General features: G+C 36.2%; 1 protein-coding gene across 2 annotated transcripts; it reads right to left on the reverse strand.

Moving 5' to 3' along the window:
- Positions 1–360: 360 nt before the first annotated feature.
- On the reverse strand, positions 361–6,537 carry LOC147568867 (protein CORTICAL MICROTUBULE DISORDERING 2-like). Of its 2 annotated transcripts, none has more exons than XM_086655285.1 (5): positions 6,022–6,537; positions 4,310–5,301; positions 3,349–3,621; positions 2,689–2,780; positions 361–1,639 (listed from the first exon to the last, which is right to left on the reverse strand). In XM_086655285.1, the coding sequence occupies exons 2-5, from the start codon at positions 5,246–5,248 to the stop codon at positions 757–759; spliced, it is 2,187 nt and encodes a 728-aa protein (XP_086511411.1). In that variant the 5' UTR covers positions 5,249–5,301; positions 6,022–6,537; the 3' UTR covers positions 361–756. The 2 variants fall into 2 exon arrangements, with proteins under 2 accessions (XP_086511411.1, XP_086511412.1); XM_086655286.1 differs by having other exon boundaries at positions 5,758–6,407.
- Positions 6,538–22,187: the final 15,650 nt, after the last annotated feature.

Below are 22,187 nucleotides of genomic sequence, written 5' to 3' on the forward strand. Positions count from 1 at the left end.
ATATATCAAGTCAAGTCTCAATTGAGATCCTCAAATTTATGTGTCATGACAATTTTTGTATAGATATGAGGACTTGATTTCTGTTACTAGTATACATTTTTAAAAACAATTTGCACAATTAGAAATATGAGTACAGTCTTTTTGAGGTATCTCTATTTAACCACCGCCACATCATCTTAGAGATCTAAATTGAGTTTTATGGAGAGAATTTTTAAGAGAAAAAAATCTAAAAATCCTCCTGGTGTTCAGTATTGAGTTTTTGCATGGGAGATGCTCTAGATGTGACTAGGCCGTTCACTAGGGTAAACTTTGTTCCTTCCAAGTTAGATTTAGATTCAAAAGAACTACCTTAACTAATAGTTTTGTTCCAACAAAAGAAAATGCAATCCATCTTTATCTTCAACCTGGTATAAAATTTATAAATTTGAGAAAACCCCATACTTTTAACCCCCTCCCTTCCCTCTCTCTCTCTCTCTCTCTCTCTCTCATCAACTACTTCTTTACTTGATTAAGCACTAAAACCAATCCATATTTACCCCAAACTTAAAAAGGACTCTATATACACAATGTAGCTGATAAAAAACAAGTTCTGTTAACCCTTTTCTAGTTAAGTTGAATTGTTCAAGCAAATTCCTGTATGCCATTTCTATGGCGTCGGCACCGTTGCAGCAGACTCGTCTTGTCGCAAATATGCGTCGGAAGAAAGTGTGTTTACTTTTGTTGCTGTAAAGTCATATTAGATTAAATAGTATCATCTCATCTTTTCGCTTTTGTTTCGCTTGTTCGTATGGATGGTGTTGTTGCTGTTTGTATTCCACCACCAAGTGCAACTGCAGCAGATTCCACATGAGTTAAGAGATACTCATAGATCTTCTTCCTTAACCTATCAGCTGTGTCTGCCGATATTCGTGGACCTTCGAAACCTTCTTTACCTAACCCGATTTCATCTAACCAATCATTTACGCTCTTGAGTTGAGTCAGCATTCCGGCTATTTGTCCATTATCTGACAATGATGAAGCATCCAAGTCAGCATTCAAGAATCTCTCGACGAATCCTAAGAACCACTCTTGAGACTCAACTTGCAACATTTGGGCCAAATCAACAGCCTCATCAAGACCATTCCCTCTAATCCATTCGGGTGGAGGTGGTGCCACCGGCTTTTGACGGACCGGGAGCCCGTCGACAGATTTACGTGGTGTTCCCGGTGCACTCAACTTAGAGATATTGGATGAACGAGTAGTTTTAGTTTGTGGTTGTGTTTTTGTTGTCATGTTTTTAGTCGAGTTCTCAAGGACTAGTATCTGTTGAGTGCTCGGGGGCGTCCGCTGATTTAGGGTGGGAGTGGAAGCTGAGGAGACGGAGCTTGATTGTTTATTGTACACTGAGAAGGATGATACGTCGGTGGCTAATGCAGCTTGAACCCATGAAGCTGCCTGTTTACGTCTTTCCAGTGAGAGTTTCTGTACTTCTTTCGAAATATCATTTTCAGAATCTGGTGATGATCCTACTGGAACAATTTTTGATAGAGAATCTGCAACTAAACGAGCTTTGTTCAGATTTGTATGAAGACTCAAGAACTGCTCCACTACAGGCTGTGGGTTGTCCTCCTTGGCAGACGAATTTAGTTCTGCATAGATACTGTAAAAGACAAGGCTTCAATCAGAATTCTTATGTCATATGAAGATCAGAAACAAAAGGAGTTGTCTCGTTAGAAATAATGCAGAAAGATTATATTGGACGAGGTCCCCTAGACCATCTCAATCCACAATTTTCTCCAGGACTTGAACAATATTTGTTTCATTTACTTTGTCATCACTCGTACTTGAGTATCCTCGGATAAGATCCTAGATTTTTTTTAATCACACTGATATTACGCTCCACTTTCATCCTTTCAGCTACAAATGTAGTACATGTTACTACGCCTAGCCGCCTAGGCACAGTTTATTATATTATGAGATCAATAGGCGAGGTTAAACTAGAAGGCAAACCCTTTTAAAGAGATCAACAAAAGAAGCTTTCGGATATAAATCATATATTGCATAGAAGTGAACTGTTAATACAAAATTTCATATTTGGATTCTTATTTCTGTAATCATTTAGATTTTGATTTCTACTATCACCGAAAACTAATAAGGATAGGGTTATTTTCCTACAGATCCGGATGTTGCCCCTCTCCACTACATGATCAGTTATGAAGTTAAGATGCTAGTCAAAAACATTGTGAGAATATTTACTTAATTTTCTAGTTGATCTATTGCAAATCATTATCGATTCTGAATTAAGTGAGGCTGTATAAATACCATTCCAAAAATTCTTCTACAAGGGCAAGGACAATATTGGTAGTAAGTGTCAAATTAGGTGAGTGAAAAACCAGGATGTACATATACTTTAACCTAGAGTAATCTTTCATGGTCCTAACAAGATTTTGTGCAATTAAGTTCACAGAAATATTCACTCCATGAAAGTGATTGGGTATCTAACTAGACTATCCAAATGATCGAAATGAGTACTTGATATGGCAAACTCAAGAAAAAGTATTCATGTCATATAGCCATATAGGTTATCATAAATATAGAAATACTTAGTATCGTAGATTTGAAGATGCACAAGCCACAAAGTTAAGACATTGTCCGATGCCTATACGAGATAAACTTGTATTTAATCTTCTGAATTTGATTGGAAATTACCTCAAGCATCGAATTAGACTCTCTGCAGCAGAAGCTTCTTGCATAGCCTCAATAGCAGCTTGTTCGGCAGCATCTCTCTGCTTCAATACTTCCTATTTTAAACGGACCCAGGATAGGTTTTAGATAAATCAGATAGGTCCAGGATAACCCAAATACATTCACAAACATAGTTCTCGAAAATTCTATGCATCTTATTCTCTAGCAAACCGATACATCGTATACTAAAATTGTGAAAAGAAAAATATGATGAAGGCTAAGATTGTCGTACATTTTCATTTGTGCCATAAAACATGTGCACACTGCGTGTTGGTTCTGTTTGTTGTGCAAAAATAACATCCCCACTCGCGTATTTAGTGATAAGTATTCCCTTGCGAAACATAAAGTGATGGTTTTTCGTGATATTTTAGATTTTCTATGAAGAAAGGTTTTGTTCTTCTTCAAAAATCAAACACTGAACATATTATGCATTTTCTTTTTGTACTTATCTTATTAACTTATGAAGCTAATAAAACACAGCAAGTAGCCTTTTATGCAGTCCTATTTTAGTTTACTTTTATATTTACACATAAAATACGTTTATTATGTTACATTTTATCGCATATACTAATTGCCCTTGTCCAAAATTTCAGAACCACCAGTGGAAATTGTTTATTTGTATACCTTTCCAAGCTTTGCTAGAGATGAAGGCAAGGAAGCCCACGAAACAGTTCCATCAGTCAATCTTCTATTACTGCTAGGAATAACCTTGACCAAGTTTCCAGCCAATCCATTGGTAGCAACTTCTGATGTTTTCTTTCCGATAGAAGAACGCTGCTTCTTTGCCTTATCAGAATCATCGATAGATCCATTTGAGATAACTTTCTTAGCAGGTGTGTGGACCTTATCGTCTTTAGTTGACGGCTTGTCATTTGTTGACGGTTTTCTCTTTGAAACCTGCAAATGTTTGAGACATTTTATATATAGGATAATTAAAGAACCTATATCAAGGTGCTACAGGTGAGTTCATATTAAATTTCAGATAAATATATAAAACTAATTGAGAAAAGTGAGCCATTAAGCACATCCAGAGTCCTATACTCCTATGGTCTAGTGTGAAGTGTAAACTGAGAATAATTGTCAGAGACCCAATTTCTTGTTTGTCATTGTTAATAAGATACGCCAATATTTTCTCAACCTAACATTTTGGTGGTCTCTTTATAAAAAGACATGTCACTAATTTTTTAGGCTAGCCTCGAAGCAAACATGCTTGGACTACTGACTATGTGCAAACCCTACATACTATGTGAAAACTTGTGCAGAGCTTACTCTTGCAAACCTTAATAGACAGTTGAAGTCTAGAAAAAATTGATGGATCCTTTTTGAAAAAGAAAATTTCGCCTAAGAATCTAACATTGAGCACATAAAGTGGGAGGAAGATAGTGAAGATCATTTAAATCGAGGGGAAATTGAAGATGGCAAATCAAACTAGTCTACACCTTCTCTAAATCTAAGGGTTGGGACATCCAAAACATAGAGGAGAAGTTAGACCTAGAATTCAATCGTAAAAAAAGAGAAGGTACTTTATTAGATCAAGAATGCAAATGTACACGAAAAAATAAGAAACAAAACTAATAAAACTCACAGAACTACTTCGAACTTCAGATTTCATGTCAGTTTTGACTCCCCTTGAGCTAGAATTCTCCCTACCCTTTACCTCTACACCTCCTTCCCAGCTTCTTCTCAAAGCCTTCGGCCCCAAATCAATCCCATGAATAAAATTCCCTATAGGGTTTCCTACTGACAACTTCTTCCCTGCTGTTGTCACCTTAAGAACAGCAGCTGCTTTCTCCATCAACCCCACACTTGTAGATTTCTCAGACCCTTTCTTCGAATGTTGCTTCACCCCATTAGAGAACTTTTCAAAAGTACTAGGCAATGAATAGCAACTAGTTGGAGATGAAGGGAATCTTGAGTTTGAAGATTTTGGTCTCCCTGGTGATTCTTTCTTATCGATCAAATTTAAGGAATGTTTCGTTAAAGACTTCGATCTATCAAGAAGTTCTCTCTTCTTATCAGTTTCATCAGGTGTAGACATGCCATTCAGTTTAATCGGCTTGACTTTTTCTCTCTCGGTTGTCGAATTATTGTTCGATGGCCTTGAAGGTGTTTTAGTTTTCTCTACTGGGTTCGGTCCGGAAGAACTAAAGCAAAGAGAATGTGTGGCAACTAAATCTTCTGGTGTGCCAATACATGGATGACGACCCGGGACAGGTCTTACCCCTTGAAGGATTGGAACAGGGGAAGCAGCTTCTAGCCTTTCGACATGAATAAACTGACCCAATTGAAGTTTGTCACTGAGAATTAAGTCATCGTGTTCATCGGGTAGAGCTACATACGTTGAATGAGATGAATCCGATACCTTTAAATAGAATCCTTGGTTGGTAAATAAGTCTGCTCCAGCAAGTGCTGGGACAATGCCAACAACCTGAAGCAACGAAGAACGATGTTCACCTGCAACCTTTACATCAGTGTTCATATGCTGTAAGAGTTTCAAAAGAACACCCGGAACCAAACTCGCCATTAAGTCGATCTTCAAAAAGCATTCCTCTTCAAACCCAGATTAAGAAAACCAACCTAATCCACACAATTCAGTTTGCATAAGATATCAGATGATGAAAGGAAAGTAACTACCAATTCTAGGTTTAATGAATGGTATCTTTAGAACCCACTATGAGATCAAGAAAACTGAAGAAGGTAAAAATTCTCAAAACCCAGACAAAAAATTCCAAAATAACAGGAGTTAATTTGTCTTAAATCCCAGATCTGATAACTCTGATAGCAATCTATCTCTATGCAGAATAGATGATGAAAAGTTTCAGCTTTTTGGGGAGGTAAATTTGATGGATCACCAACCACCAACCTCATTAATGTTTTATATGTACTACTGATACTGAAAACTCACAAAAATATATTTCATGTGTTGAGACATTTAATCAATTACAACTAAAATAAATAGTCTATTCACCAACCCTAAATAAGAAAACAACTTCATTCATTAACCAACAGAAAAAAATGAAAACAACAAAATACCTCTCTGATTTAAACAACCCATGTGGCCAAACTCAAAATAGAAATCAAACATCTATTTGAAACAAATGTGGAGATCTTTGATAACTCACAAACTCAGTATGATTATTTTTTATGATAAGACTTGAAGAAGTTCAAGGGAAGAACATTTTTTTTCAGGGGTTTTTTGATGGATTACAACTAGAGTATAGGAAGCATATAAAAATGCAATAATAAGTGAACCCCAAATATGAAATATCCAAGTTTAGTAGGTTATAGGGTAAGAACCTGAAGATGAAGATATCTCTGATCAGTATGGAAGTTGGTAAGGAGCTTGCAAAGTATAGAGAGAGAGAGAGAGAGAGAGATGAAGCAAATGATGAATCTTATTGCTTGATTCAAGCAAAATAAAGCTGTAAAATAGAATCTGACACACACCCACAATAAACCTAATCTGACACTTATTTTTTGGCAATTTAAAACTTGGGTTTGATTGGATTTGGATCAAAAGTAGAAATAAAAATTTGGGTTTGAATAGGAAATGCAAATCAAACCCATATGAGAGAGAAATCAGTAGAACTAGTTATAGAGAGAGAGAGAGAGATGAACTCTTTACAGAGAATTAGTTCTTGTCTTGAAGCTTTATTTTTTGGTATTTTACTTGGTTTTAGATTTTTTAATTATTGTTATACTGAATTATTTAATATGCATGTAAATGGGGGCATGTGAACGGTTAGCAGTTGTCGGCTACCTAAAGTGTGTCAGATTCCGGTGAGAGAAGTAACACCGGAGTCAGTTTCCGTCAAGATTCTGCTTAGTTGACCAGTCTTTATTGACTCGTTCTCCAAAACCTGACAATTTACCCAATGGGAACCCTGTGGCTGTGGCTGGACTTTCCCACATTCCGAACCACATGTGGATATAGGGGGGTATATGAAAAGGAAAGGCGAAAGTTGTAGAGAGAGCAGAAAAGTTTCCGGGGAAGACGGTGGAAAACCCAAAAAACTAAAACCAAACACACCTCATAAGTCGCGGGGATAAAGTCGCCAGTCTGATGTCACCGGCGGCGGCCGACGACTTCATCATCTCTCTCTCTCTCTCTCTCGCTCTCTCTCTCTCTCTCTCGCTCTCTCTCTCTTCTCTCTTTCGTCTCTCTCTTATCTCTTATCTTTTTCTCTCTTTCTTCTATCTCCGACGAAGGGGAGCAGCCCCTTCGCCAGAGCAAACCAGATGAGTAGATCTGGTTTGAAGATCAAACCAGATCTACTCGTCTGGTTTGGTTTCCAGACGAATCTGGAAACTTCCGGCGAAGGGGCTTCGCCGGAGATGAAGAGGACAGAAAAAAAAAATTGTCGTCGGAAATGGTGGCAATAGGTGAAAGAGAGAAGAAGATGAAAAGTATTAGGTTTTGGTTGTTTGGGAGAAACAAAAAATTGTAATTTTTTTTTTATTCTACCCAAAACATCACACCCCGGAAAATTTCTTTATTTCCCCGTAACACCCGCCAAAGGAAAATGATGTAACCACTCAATTTGTAGGCAGATTTTGGTCCCAATTATAAATTTACATTAAGATTGATTCTTGAACTTCATTTTGATTTGTGTTGTGTATCATGAGAAAATCTGGTATGTTCTATCACTACTCATATAAAAAATGATATTTCGTTCCGCTTTCAGTATAATTTTAGGTTGATAGCCAGACCAAAAGGGTGAAGATTTGAGTGGAGAAACTCAATTTGTTTCCCTCTGTTCCTCACCCTTCCCTACCCGACTATTGATCTAAAGTTATAGCAGGCAGTCATGTCGACTACTAGTGTTGTACATGTACAAACATCAAATAATGTCTAACAACTTACACAACGAACGGACTACTTTTACGGACTTTGGCGGCGAGTAGTAGATATGCCTATCCATTGTTACATTAAAATAGTTCCAATCTATTTTTTCATAATGAGGGGTGTAGTTTCGTTCATATTGTACTAATTCCGTAATTTAATGTAGTTGAGAGTGACTCCTAGAAAGTAAGCAAATTTGTGGCCGGACTGAGCTATTTAATTGAAATGAAGTAGTAATTCATACACAATTTTTTGTATCCATATGTCTTCCAAAAAAACTGGGAGGTCTTGGTTTTCGTTACCCAATTCTTGATAATCAAGTTTTTTTGTGTAAACTTGTCTGGCGTCTCAATAAGAATCCTAATTCTCCTTGGGCTTCTATTCTCAAAGCCAAGTATTTCACTAAAGATCATAAACCTAAATCGGCTAAAAATCATCACTCTTGGCTTTGGAAATCCATCTCCAATTATGTTGACAAAGTGTCCAATTTGACCTTTTGGGATATTAATAAAGGTACGAATATTAATATTTGGCAGGACTTCTGGATACCTAATTACCCTCCTCCTCTGACCAATAGAAATAATAGTAATCTTACGTCTGTTTCGCAACTTATCAGGAATAATCAATGGGATACGAATACTTTATACCAATGCTTTAATCGTGATATTTGCAATGCTATTTTAAGTATTAATATACAGGATCAGCAGGATGACATTGCGAGATGGTCTCTAACGAAATCGGGTAAGTTCACAATAAAATCCATGTACTACTATTTACGTACAGAACACTGTCCTTATGATATGAAAGAATGGGCGTTTATTTGGCATTTGCCAATTTTGCCCAAAATCAAACTATTCCTCTGGAAATGTTGTACCAACAGTTTACCTGTTAGAGACAGAATTGGAAAATATATTGGTCATATTTATCACTGTGAATTATGTCAAGAGCAAGAAACTATGATTCATGTATTTTTACATTGCGATTTAGCTAAGGTTATTTTGCTGCACTTTAACGTTATTTCGAGTAATATCGGTAACATTGTAGACTGGATCATCTCTTGGAAAGATATAGAAGATCACATTAGTAGTCGTTTTGCGATTATTCTGTGGCATATATGGAAAGCGAGATGCGATAAATGTTTTGAGTCTAAAGATCCTGTCCCGATGATGATCATAGATGCTATCAAAAGTAGTACTAATCTTCAGAATACTCAGAATACTCATCAACAAATTGAAAAGGTTATTGGTTGGTCTCCACCTGTTAATCCTTTTGTTAAAATTAACGTGGACGCTTCCTTTATTGCAGTACAGGATGAGGCGGGGATAGGGTGCATTATGCACGATGACCAGGCGAATTTCCTCGCAGCAGCAGCTTTCACTTTTTGGGGTCAAAACGCTGAAGAGTGTGAATGCGGAGCGATCTTCAAAGCTTTTCAATGGGCTCTTAAAAAGAAGATTGTTTACCTACATATTGAAAGTGATAACCTAAATATAGTTCAAAAACTCAACAAGGAATCTATAGACATATCTTGGCAGTCGGAAAAGATTATAGAGAAAGTGCAACAGCTGGAGGCCAATTTCACAAAGGTGCTATATACTCATATTCCCAGAGAGGGCAACTATAAAGCGGATCATTTGGCAAAATGGAGTAGAAGAAATAAAGGAACATGGATGTGGCTTTCTTTATCAGATCTTCCGCAGGAATTGTATAAGCTTTTTTAGTTTTTTTTCGGTTGTACCTCAACAAAAAAAAAAAAGTTAGTTCTAACATCACATCAATGGATAATTTAATAAAAGATAAACAATTTAAATGTTGACATGTTATACTTAGAAATAAAATTTGAGGGGTTGGGCAAAAGGCCCAAAATCAGCCCAACAATATGTATCAGGCCCACTGTAGATAAAGAATGAGGGGCAGGTCCAAAAAAGTCAGGCTAGGGGTGGAATTTCCGAAACACCCTTCTTCTTTTTGAAATTTACGAAACGACCATCGAAAAATTCTCGGGAAACTCGAAAATTTCTGACAAATAATCTGACACGCCTCTCATCAGACTGTGTACTTTCCATAAATTCACAAAATTGCCATCGAAAAATTCCCGGGAAATGCGAATTTTTTTGAAAAATAGTCTGACGCACCTGACATTAAACCTTGTACTTTCCACGAATTTACAGAATTGCCATTACAAAATTTACCAACTTGCCATTTTCGTTCTTTTTTCCAGATTTATTTCTTATTTCTTTTTTATTTTCTCCCACACATATTTCTCTCTCCAATCTCAACAAATTTCGTTCTTCTTTTCCAGATTTATTTCTGATCTCTTTCCAATCTCAACAAATTTCTTCATTTTTGGTAGTATTTCATTGATTTGTATAAAGAAATTTTCTTGTGTACCGGGAACTAGTACTGGTCATTTTTTAGATATGTACTACACATTTTTGTACTGGGAATTTTTTTGTGTACCGGGAATTGTTCTGTGTACAAGCCATTTGGTTATGTACTAGAAATTTTTGTAGTGGGAATTTTCTTGTGTACCGGGAATTGTTCTGTGTACTCGCCATTTGGTTATGTACTAGACATTTTTGTACTGGGGAATTTTCTTGTGCACCGGGAATTGTTCTATGTACTGGCCATTTGGTTTAGTACTGGACACTTTTGAACTAGGAATTTTCTCCTGTACCGGAAATGGTTCTGTGCACTGGACATTTGGTTATGTACTTTGATGTTTTTAGAGATGAAGAAGATAAAATGTGAAACAAATAAGAGTGATGAAGAAGAAAAATAAGAACATAAAACTTTTAGAGAGAGAAAGACAGAAAACTTTAATGTTTTTAGAGATTGAAAGAGATGAAGAAGATAAAATGTCACACAAAATAAGAATGATGAACACCCAAAAATGAGAACATAAAACTTTTAGAGAGAGTAAGAACAGAAAATTGATGTTTTTAGAGATTGAAAGAGATGAAGAAAATAAAATGTGAAACAAAAAAGAATGATGAACATCCAAAAATAAGAAAATAAAACTTTTAGAGAGAGAAAGAAAAGAAAATTTATGTTTTTAGAGATTGAAAGAGATGAAGAAGATAAAATGTGAAAAACAAAATAAGAATGATGAAGAAGATTTTTGGATGTATAAATAAGAAGAAAGAAGGAGTTGAAACAAAATATAATGGGAGGGATCCAAAAAAATTGGCTGAAATTTCGTCAAAAAATGGCGCCATTTTTAAATTTTCAGAAAATCTGAATGTTTCTCTGACATGACGTCATGTACGGGGAATTAATTGCTTCGCTGTCGTCCGTCAGATTGTCAGAAAACACAGAACTTTCCCGTGGAGGGGTAAAAGAGGGATAAATAAAAACCAGAAAACTGTGAGTTGTCCTGACAATTTGGAATTGGTTCTAATTTTTTTCTTGGGCTGGGGGTAATGCTTATTTACCCTCCATTTTTTGGGCCTCTCACTCAAAAATCCATAAAATTTAGGATGGCTTGCGCTTAATGGGAGATAACGGAAGATGCTAAGCGCAGAGCCGTCCTGGGTATTTGTAAATTTACATGCTTACACTCCTCGTATGGAGCAGGGTTAGCAGGTCGGGTTTAAGGCTGCTCCAGCCATCCAACTCACAACCTAATGTGAAGATGTAAGTTGACTAGCTAGTCCAAAGTTGACGAGGTTGTCCACTTAGAATTTTCCATGTTTAAATGGTAAATACCAACGTTCATTTCTAACAAATTGTTAAGGGTATCTTGCACTAACTTCATCTCATATGCCAATGCTAATCAAAGGAACTTGGGAGAATAGTCCTCATGATACAAATGACATCGCATAATAAAAAAAAAATCATATAGAGATTAGAATGTCTCTATTCGTTGTTTATTGATTTTGAGTCAGAAGTCCAAAATATACACATTTTATTTTCATATTTACCGACGAAAAATAATTCTTTACATACCAATAAGGCAATAACCGGTAAGAAGTTTTGTACATCAATTTTAAAGATTAGTTTATTGTTTCATGTCAACTTAAATATGTAAATCTTAGCGGGCAATTTCTTGTATATAATTTTTCCTGAAAGTTCCTTCACGTTTGGTTGGGATTAGCCTCCACAATTTTCTCCACTTTTAACTCTCCATAATTTTCTCCAATATATAAAATTAAGGTTTTGTTTCAAGAGACTACCAAATCCAAATAATTTGTCTTTATTAGAGTCTGTAATTTACTTAGCTTAAGCACTCACATACTAAAGTTTAAAACCCCCACATTTCGTATACTATTAATATTAATTTCCCAGATGAAATCGGAGTAATTTGTTATTTGTATCTCAATTACCCTGCCTTCTACCAGTTGTCAATGAATAATGAGAGAAAACACCTCTCAATTTATTTCTTTAAAGGCCGTAATTAGTTTTATCTTGTGCACATTTCGATTATTTCACAGAGATATAAATTCACCGTGAACCAACAGAGTTAATGAATTATGTCTCGTATTTACAACCTTGTCAACCTTTATCATGGACATATACATCTTTCCTTTTATCAATGTGGGGTTGAAACTTGGAACTTGGAAGTGTCCATGAACTGCATCTTTTATAAATTTAGTCTACTAACATGACAGTGACCCGACATCTTGTTACTAAGCTATATGAAAGTTATAAGCTAAAGTTTATCTTTTAAGGGGATATGCTACCATTTGAATGTGTTTATTAACGATTAGTTTATATTCAAACATTAACAACACCAGACCTATAGCCCAACAAAGGCAATGGTCTGAAGTCCAACAACTTTATCAATACCTACATAATCCCAATTCAAATAACCAAAGATTCCACCTTTTATGGGATTCGAACTTGAGACTTCCAGAGTTTTCTGGAGTTTATGTCAACACCTTTGAACCACTTGGGCTACCAAGTACCAACTGTTGACGTTGTTTATGAGTTTTGCTCCTTGACAAGCTGAGATGGTTAATAAAATATGAAGATGTAGTTGGATATGTATTTGTTTTGCTTTATTTGTTGGCAATTTATGATAATTTGTCTACATATATGATAAAAGGTCCCATATGTGAAAATATTAACAAATCACCAAAGGAGAACAAAAATCCAATCATTTAACAAACAAAATGGAAAAGTCTTATCTGGTAGAGACTATGTTGATCTAAAAAGTGAACAAGTGGTTAGCATTATAGAGGAATGTGAAGGGGGGAGCACATGGAGCATGTGCTTATATGGACACCCACCATTTGCTATTATTGTGTACCACTCTTGATCTTATTGTTAGCCTAGAAGAAAGACAAGAAAACCTTTTCTTTACAAAGAAATGCTTTTTAACCACCTATTTTACCTTCGGGTCGCTTTGGCAATATTGAATTTTCTTTTACTCAAAAGTTTTATATGTGTGCAACTTAACCTTTTGTTCAAGGAATCAGTTTCTGAACTAAAAGACACATCTTAATGTGCTGCCTAACAATTTCGACCCACACAACTTTAAGTTGGTCGTCAACATTTGGTAGCCCAAGTGGTTCCAAGGTGTTGACATAAACTCCAGACCTCCCTGGAGGTCTCAGGTTCGAATCCCAGAGAAGGTGGAATCTTTGGTTATTTGAATTGGGGTTATTAGGGTGTAAATAATGTCTTCTTGGCTTTAGGCCATGTCTTGTTGGGCTATAGGCCCGGTTCTGTTAGTGTTTGAGTGGGCTGTTATCGAGCTTATCACATCTATGATGTATCAAGTGCCAAATGTAACGACATACGTAGATTGTAGTCGACTTCAAAAAAAAAAAAAACTTTAAGTTGGTCAATAGTCTTTAATCATCTACCAAAAGAGCTTCTCCAGTATATACATGATAAATCGTATTCTTAAAACTATGTATGCATTAAACACGTAAAGAAATTACGGAGCTTATCACATCTATGATGTATCAAGTGTCAAATGTAACGACATACGTAGATCGTAGTCGACTTCCAAAAAAAAAACTTTAAGTTGGTCAATAGTCTTTAATCATCTACCAAAAGAGCTTCTCCAGTATATACATGATAAATCGGATTCTTAAAACTATGTATGCATTAAACACGTAAAGAAATATCTTTAGTTATTACTTCCCTGTTTTTAGAAATTACGGAGCGGTGACTCCTCGTTACATTCCATGGTGTACTCCCTCTAATAAGACAACGAGTATCTTAGTCTTTTCACAGAAAACATAGTAGAGAGACTAAGATACCTCTCGTCTTATTAGCCACCTCAACAACGAGGTAAAGAAGTCCCCCAATCATTTTTGTAGAAATTATACTTAGAGAAAACGATTGTTTGGGTTTGAAATATTATCATAATGACTAAAATGACCTACATATTTTTCTATTGACTCAAAGTTGTCAATATATTATGATTAATGATACATAAGGTGTAAAATAATATGGGTAATTGTCATTAAGGTCATTTTGTATTTTTTTCAATCCCAAAATGCCCTTGCCCAATAAAACCTATTTGATGCCTAAAAACCAAAAAATTAAGGGTTTCTTTTGTTCTGCTTCTCCTCTCGATCATTCTTCTCCATCTCGACCCTTCTTCTGGTCTCTTCCTAACCGATGCCACCCACGATTCTACTGTTCCACATGGGATTCCTGGTTATGTCGATCACGAATACCACTAATCAATGTTTATAGTTTTGGAGGTGTTTTGATTGAGATCACATCCTCTAAACCAGTAATCGATATCTATAGGCATCCACACTAAATCAATTTGTCTAACCTGGCAATTAACAAGATTTATATTCATGCTTTACACTGTTAGATCCATCAATAAGGTTCCACTTGGATTTTCATGTGAAGATGATGATAATGTTGGTTGTAGAGTTAGCTTTTAGGTGTTTGAACGAGACAAGGAAACCAAACATTCAATGGTGGTATTTTTTGAGGTTTTAAAAGGGATCTGAAGTGAAGCTTCAAATATGCCCATGGCAGTTGAAATAGAAGAGATCAAGTTCAGGAAGGGTACTCCACCAGTTAATTTAATTCGGCAGGATTGTCTAGAAATCCCACAACCCTAATAGTTGAGACCTTAAAAGTTTTTAAAATGAGATCTTGATATATATATATATATATATATATATATATATATCATGTATGTTCCACAGATTCTTTGTTTCTTAAGGTGGATTTGTTTTCCTCCCTGGGACATATAAGATCGTTCCAAGTTTGTAGTCAATTTTGCTCTTAAAGATCTTGAAAATTCAGTGGATATGGTTGCAGAAAATGACTTAAAATCAATAAATGATATTGTTGTTGAGCTCCAAAATTGGTTGAGTTTAGTTCTTTCCCATAAAGGAGATGGTCTGAAAGATAACCCTGAATTAGTTAAAGCGATGAAAGATTCAGATTTAAGTAATGTCGACGAATTTGCAACCATTTCTCTTGGTATCGTTGGTGAATTAATAGAGATTCTTAAGGCTTTTAACATACCCATCGATCTAAAGAGTACAATTAGCAATGCTGGAACTCTATTAGACAGAAAGAGTGAATACCCAGAGTGGTTTTCGCATGCTGATAGAAAACAAATGGCAATCCAACACAGTGGTGGTTTGAAGCCTAATGCAGTTGTTGCTAAAGATGGTAGTGGGTAGTTCACAATAGTTACTAAGGCCATTAATGCAATGCCAAAGACAGACAAGAAAGCAAGAAAACTTCGAGAATCGTTATCCCAATATATGTAATCTATGTTAAAGCTCCTGTTTACAAAGAATGGATTCAAAATTCTAGGAATGAGAGTAATATCTCTATGTATGGAGATGGCCATCGTGAAGTCGACCACACATTTCTTCATGAGTTTTATTTGATGAATGATGAAATCAATTCCAAACTCAAGAATCGTATAAACATAGTCTTAGTTTATATTCTCGATTTGCAAATCGAGTTTGCAAGATATGCAACTTAAGATTATATTTTGCAAAGCTTGCGAATCATGTTTGCAATCTATATTTTTTGCAAACACAGTTTGCAGTTTACATTATGCAAACACACGTTTGCAGAACAGATTTTTGCAAACACGTTTGCAGAACAGATTTTTGCAAACACGTTTGCATAACAGATTTTTGCAAACACGTTTGCATAACAGATTTTTGCAAACACGTTTGCAGAAAAACGTAAAGGAAAAAAACGCCGTTTTTTCTGAGTTTTTTTTTTTGGAAAAAAGTATTGAAAGTGGATCTTGTTGGAAAGCTAATGAAAAATCATTTCTAAATATATAATCTTTATAGAAATCCGACATCTCAAACAAAAGTTATATCGATTTAAAATTTAAAGAAAAATAAAAGAATTTAGTTACATAAAATGACAAAAGGGGTATTTTAGTATTTCCACACTTTTTGACCTGAATAATAATTTCCAAATGTTTTGTGCTTTTCTACTCATTTTCGATATTATTTTGACCTTTATAGAAATTACCCCACTTAACTAAAAAAATGAAGTGTTAACAATATTAAAGGCGCATCTTTCTCTGACATTTTCTTCCTAAAATTTGGTTGGAGGAGGGGCCTTTCTGTCGCTGACTGAGCCCATAAAATGATGAAGCCCATTACATTTCAAGCAAAAGCCCATCAAGGGCTCCTTCTTCATCCTCAACCTTAATAGTAATACTAGGGTTTTGCTTTGAGGATTTTGCAGTTCAGGTGGAAGAACAGAACCATTGTTCATCCTCTCCGATCAAATCCTCGCCGTAAGACTCTCTCTCTCTCTCTCTCTACGTAGACTTTTATAATTTAAGCGGGAAATGTTCCACTAGGCATTTCTACTTTATTTTCTTCATTTTGTCACTACTATTCTAGGGATTAGGGTTTAAAGCTCTCAATTTATTTACGATCATTGTTCTCTTGTAAGAACCATTCCTCAGAAACAGTTGCTTCTGGGCGCCGTCTAACTCGGTTGGCTCAGATTCTTTTTTTTTCCTAACCCTTTCGACCAACACAAAAACCCTTAGGGTTTCTTTTCTCTTGTCCGATGAAATCCGATTGGGCCCTATGGAGTCCGACTATAGTCACTAGTCCCCGGTTGGTCGCCTAGTCCCCCTTTCCGCTTTTTCCAGCATAGATCTTGGTACAGTTTTCCTGAGTAATGGAACCAGCTACTGAAACTGAAAGAGCTTCTTTTTGGCTATTTGGTCTATTGAAAATCAATTATGAAATATTTGAATTATTTCCAGTAAAATGATAATCCCCTTTTGTTCAATTAAGTGATTTTGCATATTAACTCAATTTATTGTCTCTGTGAATACTATGAGTGAACTAAAAATTGGGTTTTTTTCTTCAAGTTATTGAAATCAATGATTTAGAAATATTGGTCACTATCATTATTAGGGTTCCATTTGTAAATCGCCTAATTGGGTGGGGAGATAATGTTAAACTTGAATTACTTAGACGATTAGTGTTTTATCTTTATAACTTCTTCATTATGATTGTTTATACTTTATAGTGTGTTTTCCTTGTTTAGTCGATGTTATTTTTTTTCTCGTAGTTGCAGTGTTTAATTGATTGATTTTGGATATAGTTACTACTTTTTTCTTTGGTGGGTTCTCTGTTGGAGTTGTATTTTTTGATTGACAAATGTTGAACACTGTCAAAACTATAACATATTAACGACTACTTTTCTATTTCACATCTCTCGAGTCTCGACTTTTGAATGAAGCACTCTAATTATGTTCTTGTTAGGATGGATAAGGCTTAGTAGCAAAATGGTGGTGTTTAGTCGGTCTTGATTGAGTCTGGTACCAATGACTTTCGTGTAAACCCATTGATGGTTGTTCTACACATGCATATTTAGGCTGATCTTCCCTCCTTGCAAATTATACCCAAAATATTTTACTTCAGATATTAGAATCACAAGCACTTTGATGTGTTGCAAGTGTTAAAGAAACAGATCATCTCATGTATTATAAATTGTATGTTGTCTTCCTTTTTCTGTAATACTTGCAAAGCAATATAATTGGTGTGAACATCTAGAGATTGCCGATCAACTGTTTTCTTTTCTAGATATTTGGTTATCAAGTTCTTATTTCTTCAACATATTCATCATCCTCTAGTCCTCCCTTGAATGAAGTGTAGGGTTTTAAACCCTTATACTAGTGTTTATAGCGGAAATAAGACATCTAATGTCTACACTAGTATCCCCAGGATCACATGCAAAACTAGTAATTAAACTAATGGAAATAGTAGATTACCTTAATCGCTTTTCCCTCGAACTAGTTGAATTGATTGAAGAAGACCAAGAGCTTCAAGTGTAGCTCCTCTACTTGGGACACGAGCAATCAATTTGATCTCCCACCTTGTTGTATAGCTAGCACACCAATGGTGGTTGGATAGAAGAACACCTTCTTCTTTGACTAGATTGATAGTAATGTGAATTAGCTCACTTTCTCCTCTCTACTTGATGTGGTAGAGTAAGAAAGCTTAGAGAGAAATTCCACACCTTATTCTCTGCCCTAAGAGTGTTTATATAGAACCCTAATAAGAATCCACCTCCTTTTAGGTTTCCCAAAACACCCTTTAGAATAAGATTTAGGGAAATAGTCGAAAATAGCAACTATTGATATTTTCTCAATTACCTAAGGAAATGACGTCCAAACCCAACCAAAATTGGCAGATTTAATGTTCATAACATAAGGAAACGTCCCTCCAAAAATCAGCCCAATCCGAGCCCTAGAAGTGCCCGAATCGGCTAAGGCCCAAAAACCCTGTTTTTGGCCTTTTTGTACTATCTTTGCCTAATTCCTTTTTAGGCCTATGAGATATGTTTATGGGACACTCCCATGATTATATCTCACTCCCACTAGTCATATCCTAGATCAATTTCACACTCTTATGTGTAACCCGTTGTAGGATCCGATCGAAGTTAGCCGCGAATTACTTCGTAATTCGACGATCGTAGTTGGTCTCTAGCTACAACTCTACGATCCCTAAATCAATCGGACTTGATGATCTTCCACATCAATTATCCTATCCGACATATTGCTCGCATTTCCATCTTGGTCGAAGGACATCTCCTTCAACTCCTTCAGACTCCCACTTGGACTTAGAACAAGTGCAATGCCTCGATTCCCGTGTCAATTTAGTATCCCATCTGATACGTCACGTCATTCAGACTTTCTTGATATCCGAGTACAACTGTAAAAGACAAACGATTAACTTTTAATCTGTTTGAGCGCGGCCACGCATTTTCAGTTGCTACTCATCAAGTGGCCTTGAGACACTTTGTACCTAATGTGATTAGGGTGACACAATCCATTCTTGCGCTCCCACTTAACTTCATGTGTATCCTGTCCTTCCCAGTATCCGTCTTTATGACCTCCTTTTACGGCGCGGCGTTTAACGGAACCAAAGTCGGGCATTCCTTACATAAGATGAGTGGAGCACTTATGTTTTGAGGAATCTCTCCAATTGTCTTTATGAGAAGTATTGACGTTCATCACGAGTGATGTACTTCTCATTTGAGGGTTATCCAGTGTATAAACCTTTTACACACCCACGTAGTCGAGTAGAATATACTATTCCTATAGCCCATGAAACTGCGCTATCCCATCGACTCCCGTGCTAGTCTTCGTGAGTCATTGTTGTCCATGTAATGACCTGGACCAGGGTTTTTGATAATAAATATTCCAAGTTCACTTAATAGTGTTTCATTCATCAGATCACGTATCTGACAAACCTATTCGGAACGTTTTATTATCGATGGACTGTCGTTTAAATACTAAACCAAATTTAGACGACTTGTGAAATAACTCTATTATTTCTGATAACGAGAGTTGTAAATCTGAGCCTCTTGAAGGAGTTGAAGGAGATGTCCTTCGACCAAGGTGACAATGCGAACAATTTGTCGGATAGGACAATTGATGTGGAAGATCATCAAGTCCGATTGATTTAGGGATCGTAGAGTTGTAGCTAGAGACCAACTACGATCGTCGAATTACGAAGTAATTCGCGGCTAACTTCGATCGGATCCTACAACGGGTTACACATAAGAGTGTCAAATTGATCTAGGATATGACTAGTGGGAGTGAGATATAATCATGGGAGTGTCCCATAAACATATCTCATAGGCCTAAAAAGGAATTAGGCAAAGATAGTACAAAAAGGCCAAAAATAGGGTTTTTGGGCCTTAGCCGATTCGGGCACTTCTAGGGCTCGGATTGGGCTGATTTTTGGAGGGACGTTTCCTTATGTTATGAACATTAAATATGCCAATTTTGGCTGGGTTTGGACGTCATCTCCTTAGGGAATTGAGAAAATATCAATAGTTGCTATTTTCGACTATTTCCCTAAATCTTATTCTAAAGGGTGTTTTGGGAAACCTAAAAGGAGGTGGATTCTTATTAGGGTTCTATATAAACACTCTTAGGGCAGAGAATAAGGTGTGGAATTTCTCACTAAGCTTTCTTACTATACCACATCAAGTAGAGAGGAGAAAGTGAGCTAATTCCCATTACTATCAATCTAGTCAAAGAAGAAGGTGTTCTTCTTTCCAACCACCATTGGTGTGCTATCTATACAACAAGGTGGGAGATCAAATTGATTGCTCGTGTCCCAAGTAGAGGAGCTACACTTGAAGCTCTTGGTCTTCTTCAATCAATTCAACTAGTTCGAGGGAAAAGCGATTAAGGTAATTTACTATCTCCATTAGTTTAATTACTAGTTTTGCATGTGATCCTGGGGATACTAGTGTAGACATTAGATGTCTTATTTCCGCTATAAACACTAGTATAAGGGTTTAAATCCCTACACCTCTTCCGTAAAACTCTTTTTACCCACTCAGTTTTACTCGTCGAGGTTTATTCCAAATTTACCTCATGCCTTAGACTGTGTATGAGTCTCATACTATGTCTTAGGTGACAGTTTAGTTTGACTACGTATGTAGTCCGTTTTAAACTTTGCTAATTATCAATTAATTTGAAGATTGCTTACTTCAACCTTGATAATTTCTAGTAACTTTTACTAGAGTTAAGGGTTTTAATTCTTTATGTAGTATTTGCAACAGTTCCCGGCTTAAAACACTTTTAGCCTACTTTCCTTCCATGTCTGAAAGTTTGCTACGATGACATGTTCAACTTTTGTACTACTTCATCCTTTAGCCTTCTAGGATGTTTCTAAGTAGTGTTTCGGTTTTCAAATCCGAATTTGGATATTCAAATGCTAATCATATCAATATGATTGACTTTATGTATTCGAACATAAATCTCTCTCTCATGCTTGTTTGCTACGTCGGTGTCTTTTCAAACTCCGATTTAGCAACGCTCTTAGTCATGAGTTTTGGGTCGAAATTCTTTTAGACTTTCCGAGTCTTAGATTTTCTGTTTCGGATCTCAAGCATCACAGCGTACTGAGTCTCTCTAATCCTATCATCCTTTTGATCTATGCTTATAGATCTTCAGATGCCCAAAATGGCATTTTATCCTTTTGTGTGTGGTCCTTTATTGAGTCAGTTCGTTACTGTTATACAACATCTTATGTCGTACTTAATCTTTTGTATGTACTCAGCATACGGACCCGGAAGGTTTGTTTCTCCCACTTACCTTCTTGAAACTCGCGATTCAAGATTTTCTTCATTCATCAGGAATCAAACTTCTTTGATTGCCTTTTTGAATCGAAGATTCTAACTCTTGCGTGCTTTTAATCCGTCGATAGATTTCTGAAGCATGCTTGTGGACATAACTTGATTGGAAGAATCTTATTCTTCTTGTCTCGTTTCGGGAAACATGAATGTTTCCATCCTTCTCAGTTTTCTATTTTGGAAAACCAATTTAGGTCTTCTGTTGACTTAAATTATCAAGCTTCTTGTCTTGACGAGATATGGATTCCATGATGATTTTGGCTTCTAGCCAAAATCTAGAGTCAGTTTCCGTTTCTGCGCAGGTCTTTTATCTCTTCAGAAATAACCTTTATTTTCTGAGTCTTTAAGATTTTATTTTGACCTTTCTAGGGCTTTTGAACAACAATTTGGAATTTTCTCAACTACTTTGAGATATTCCTTTAGAGACACTTTCACTCGCTTTGAGAGTTCTCCTGCGAATGACATTCGCTTTTGTGCGGTGGGTTTACAAGATCACATCTTTAACCTTTCCTTTTCCGAGGAGCCGCAGTTTGTTGCTCTTGGTCGAATTTAATCGTCTTGTACAAGTTTTCATGATTGTTCTTCATGACTCTTCATGATTTTTCTCATGATCGAATTAAATCGACTTGTACTTTTCTCCCACTTATTCTTGTAATAATTAGTGCTTTTCTCCCAGACTACTAGGTGTGCTAATTATTAGAAGAATACTATCATGAGCAACAAACACTTTGTTCTCTTGATTGGTTGTGGAAGAAGCCCAAATTTCTTTCAAAAAGAAATTGCATCAGATATTAACTAAGTTTTGTAACGCTGTTACAAGTTTTAGCCTTAGACGGAGTAGGTTAAGTGTGAAAACAATCGTGTCTAGAATATATCCCAAGGTATTCGGAAGACTGGCTTAAACCCATCATTTGATCGAATCATGCATAGCAGTGTTCGATTACTCCCACTGAATCCACCATCCGTCGGATGTGTTCCATGAAGCAGAGTTGGGAAACTGTTTCTCAACTCCTTTGATGGTTATCAAGTGTTTGACTCA

Source organism: Eschscholzia californica, unplaced genomic scaffold, assembly GCF_041429995.1.
Source record: "Eschscholzia californica isolate CP2 unplaced genomic scaffold, dmEscCali1.0.p SCAF_1, whole genome shotgun sequence".
NCBI lineage: Eukaryota > Viridiplantae > Streptophyta > Magnoliopsida > Ranunculales > Papaveraceae > Eschscholzia > Eschscholzia californica.

Bases quoted from the DNA above. Each gene is read 5' to 3' on its own strand.
- LOC147568867 (XM_086655285.1), bottom strand. From the start codon at position 5,248: ATGGCGAGTTTGGTTCCGGGTGTTCTTTTGAAACTCTTACAGCATATG. The intron at 2,781-3,348 runs GTATACAAATAA...CGTTTAAAATAG, and splicing joins CTCTAGCAAAGCTTGGAAAG to GAAGTATTGAAGCAGAGAGA. The intron at 1,640-2,688 runs GTAATTTCCAAT...TGTCTTTTACAG, and splicing joins AGTCTAATTCGATGCTTGAG to TATCTATGCAGAACTAAATT.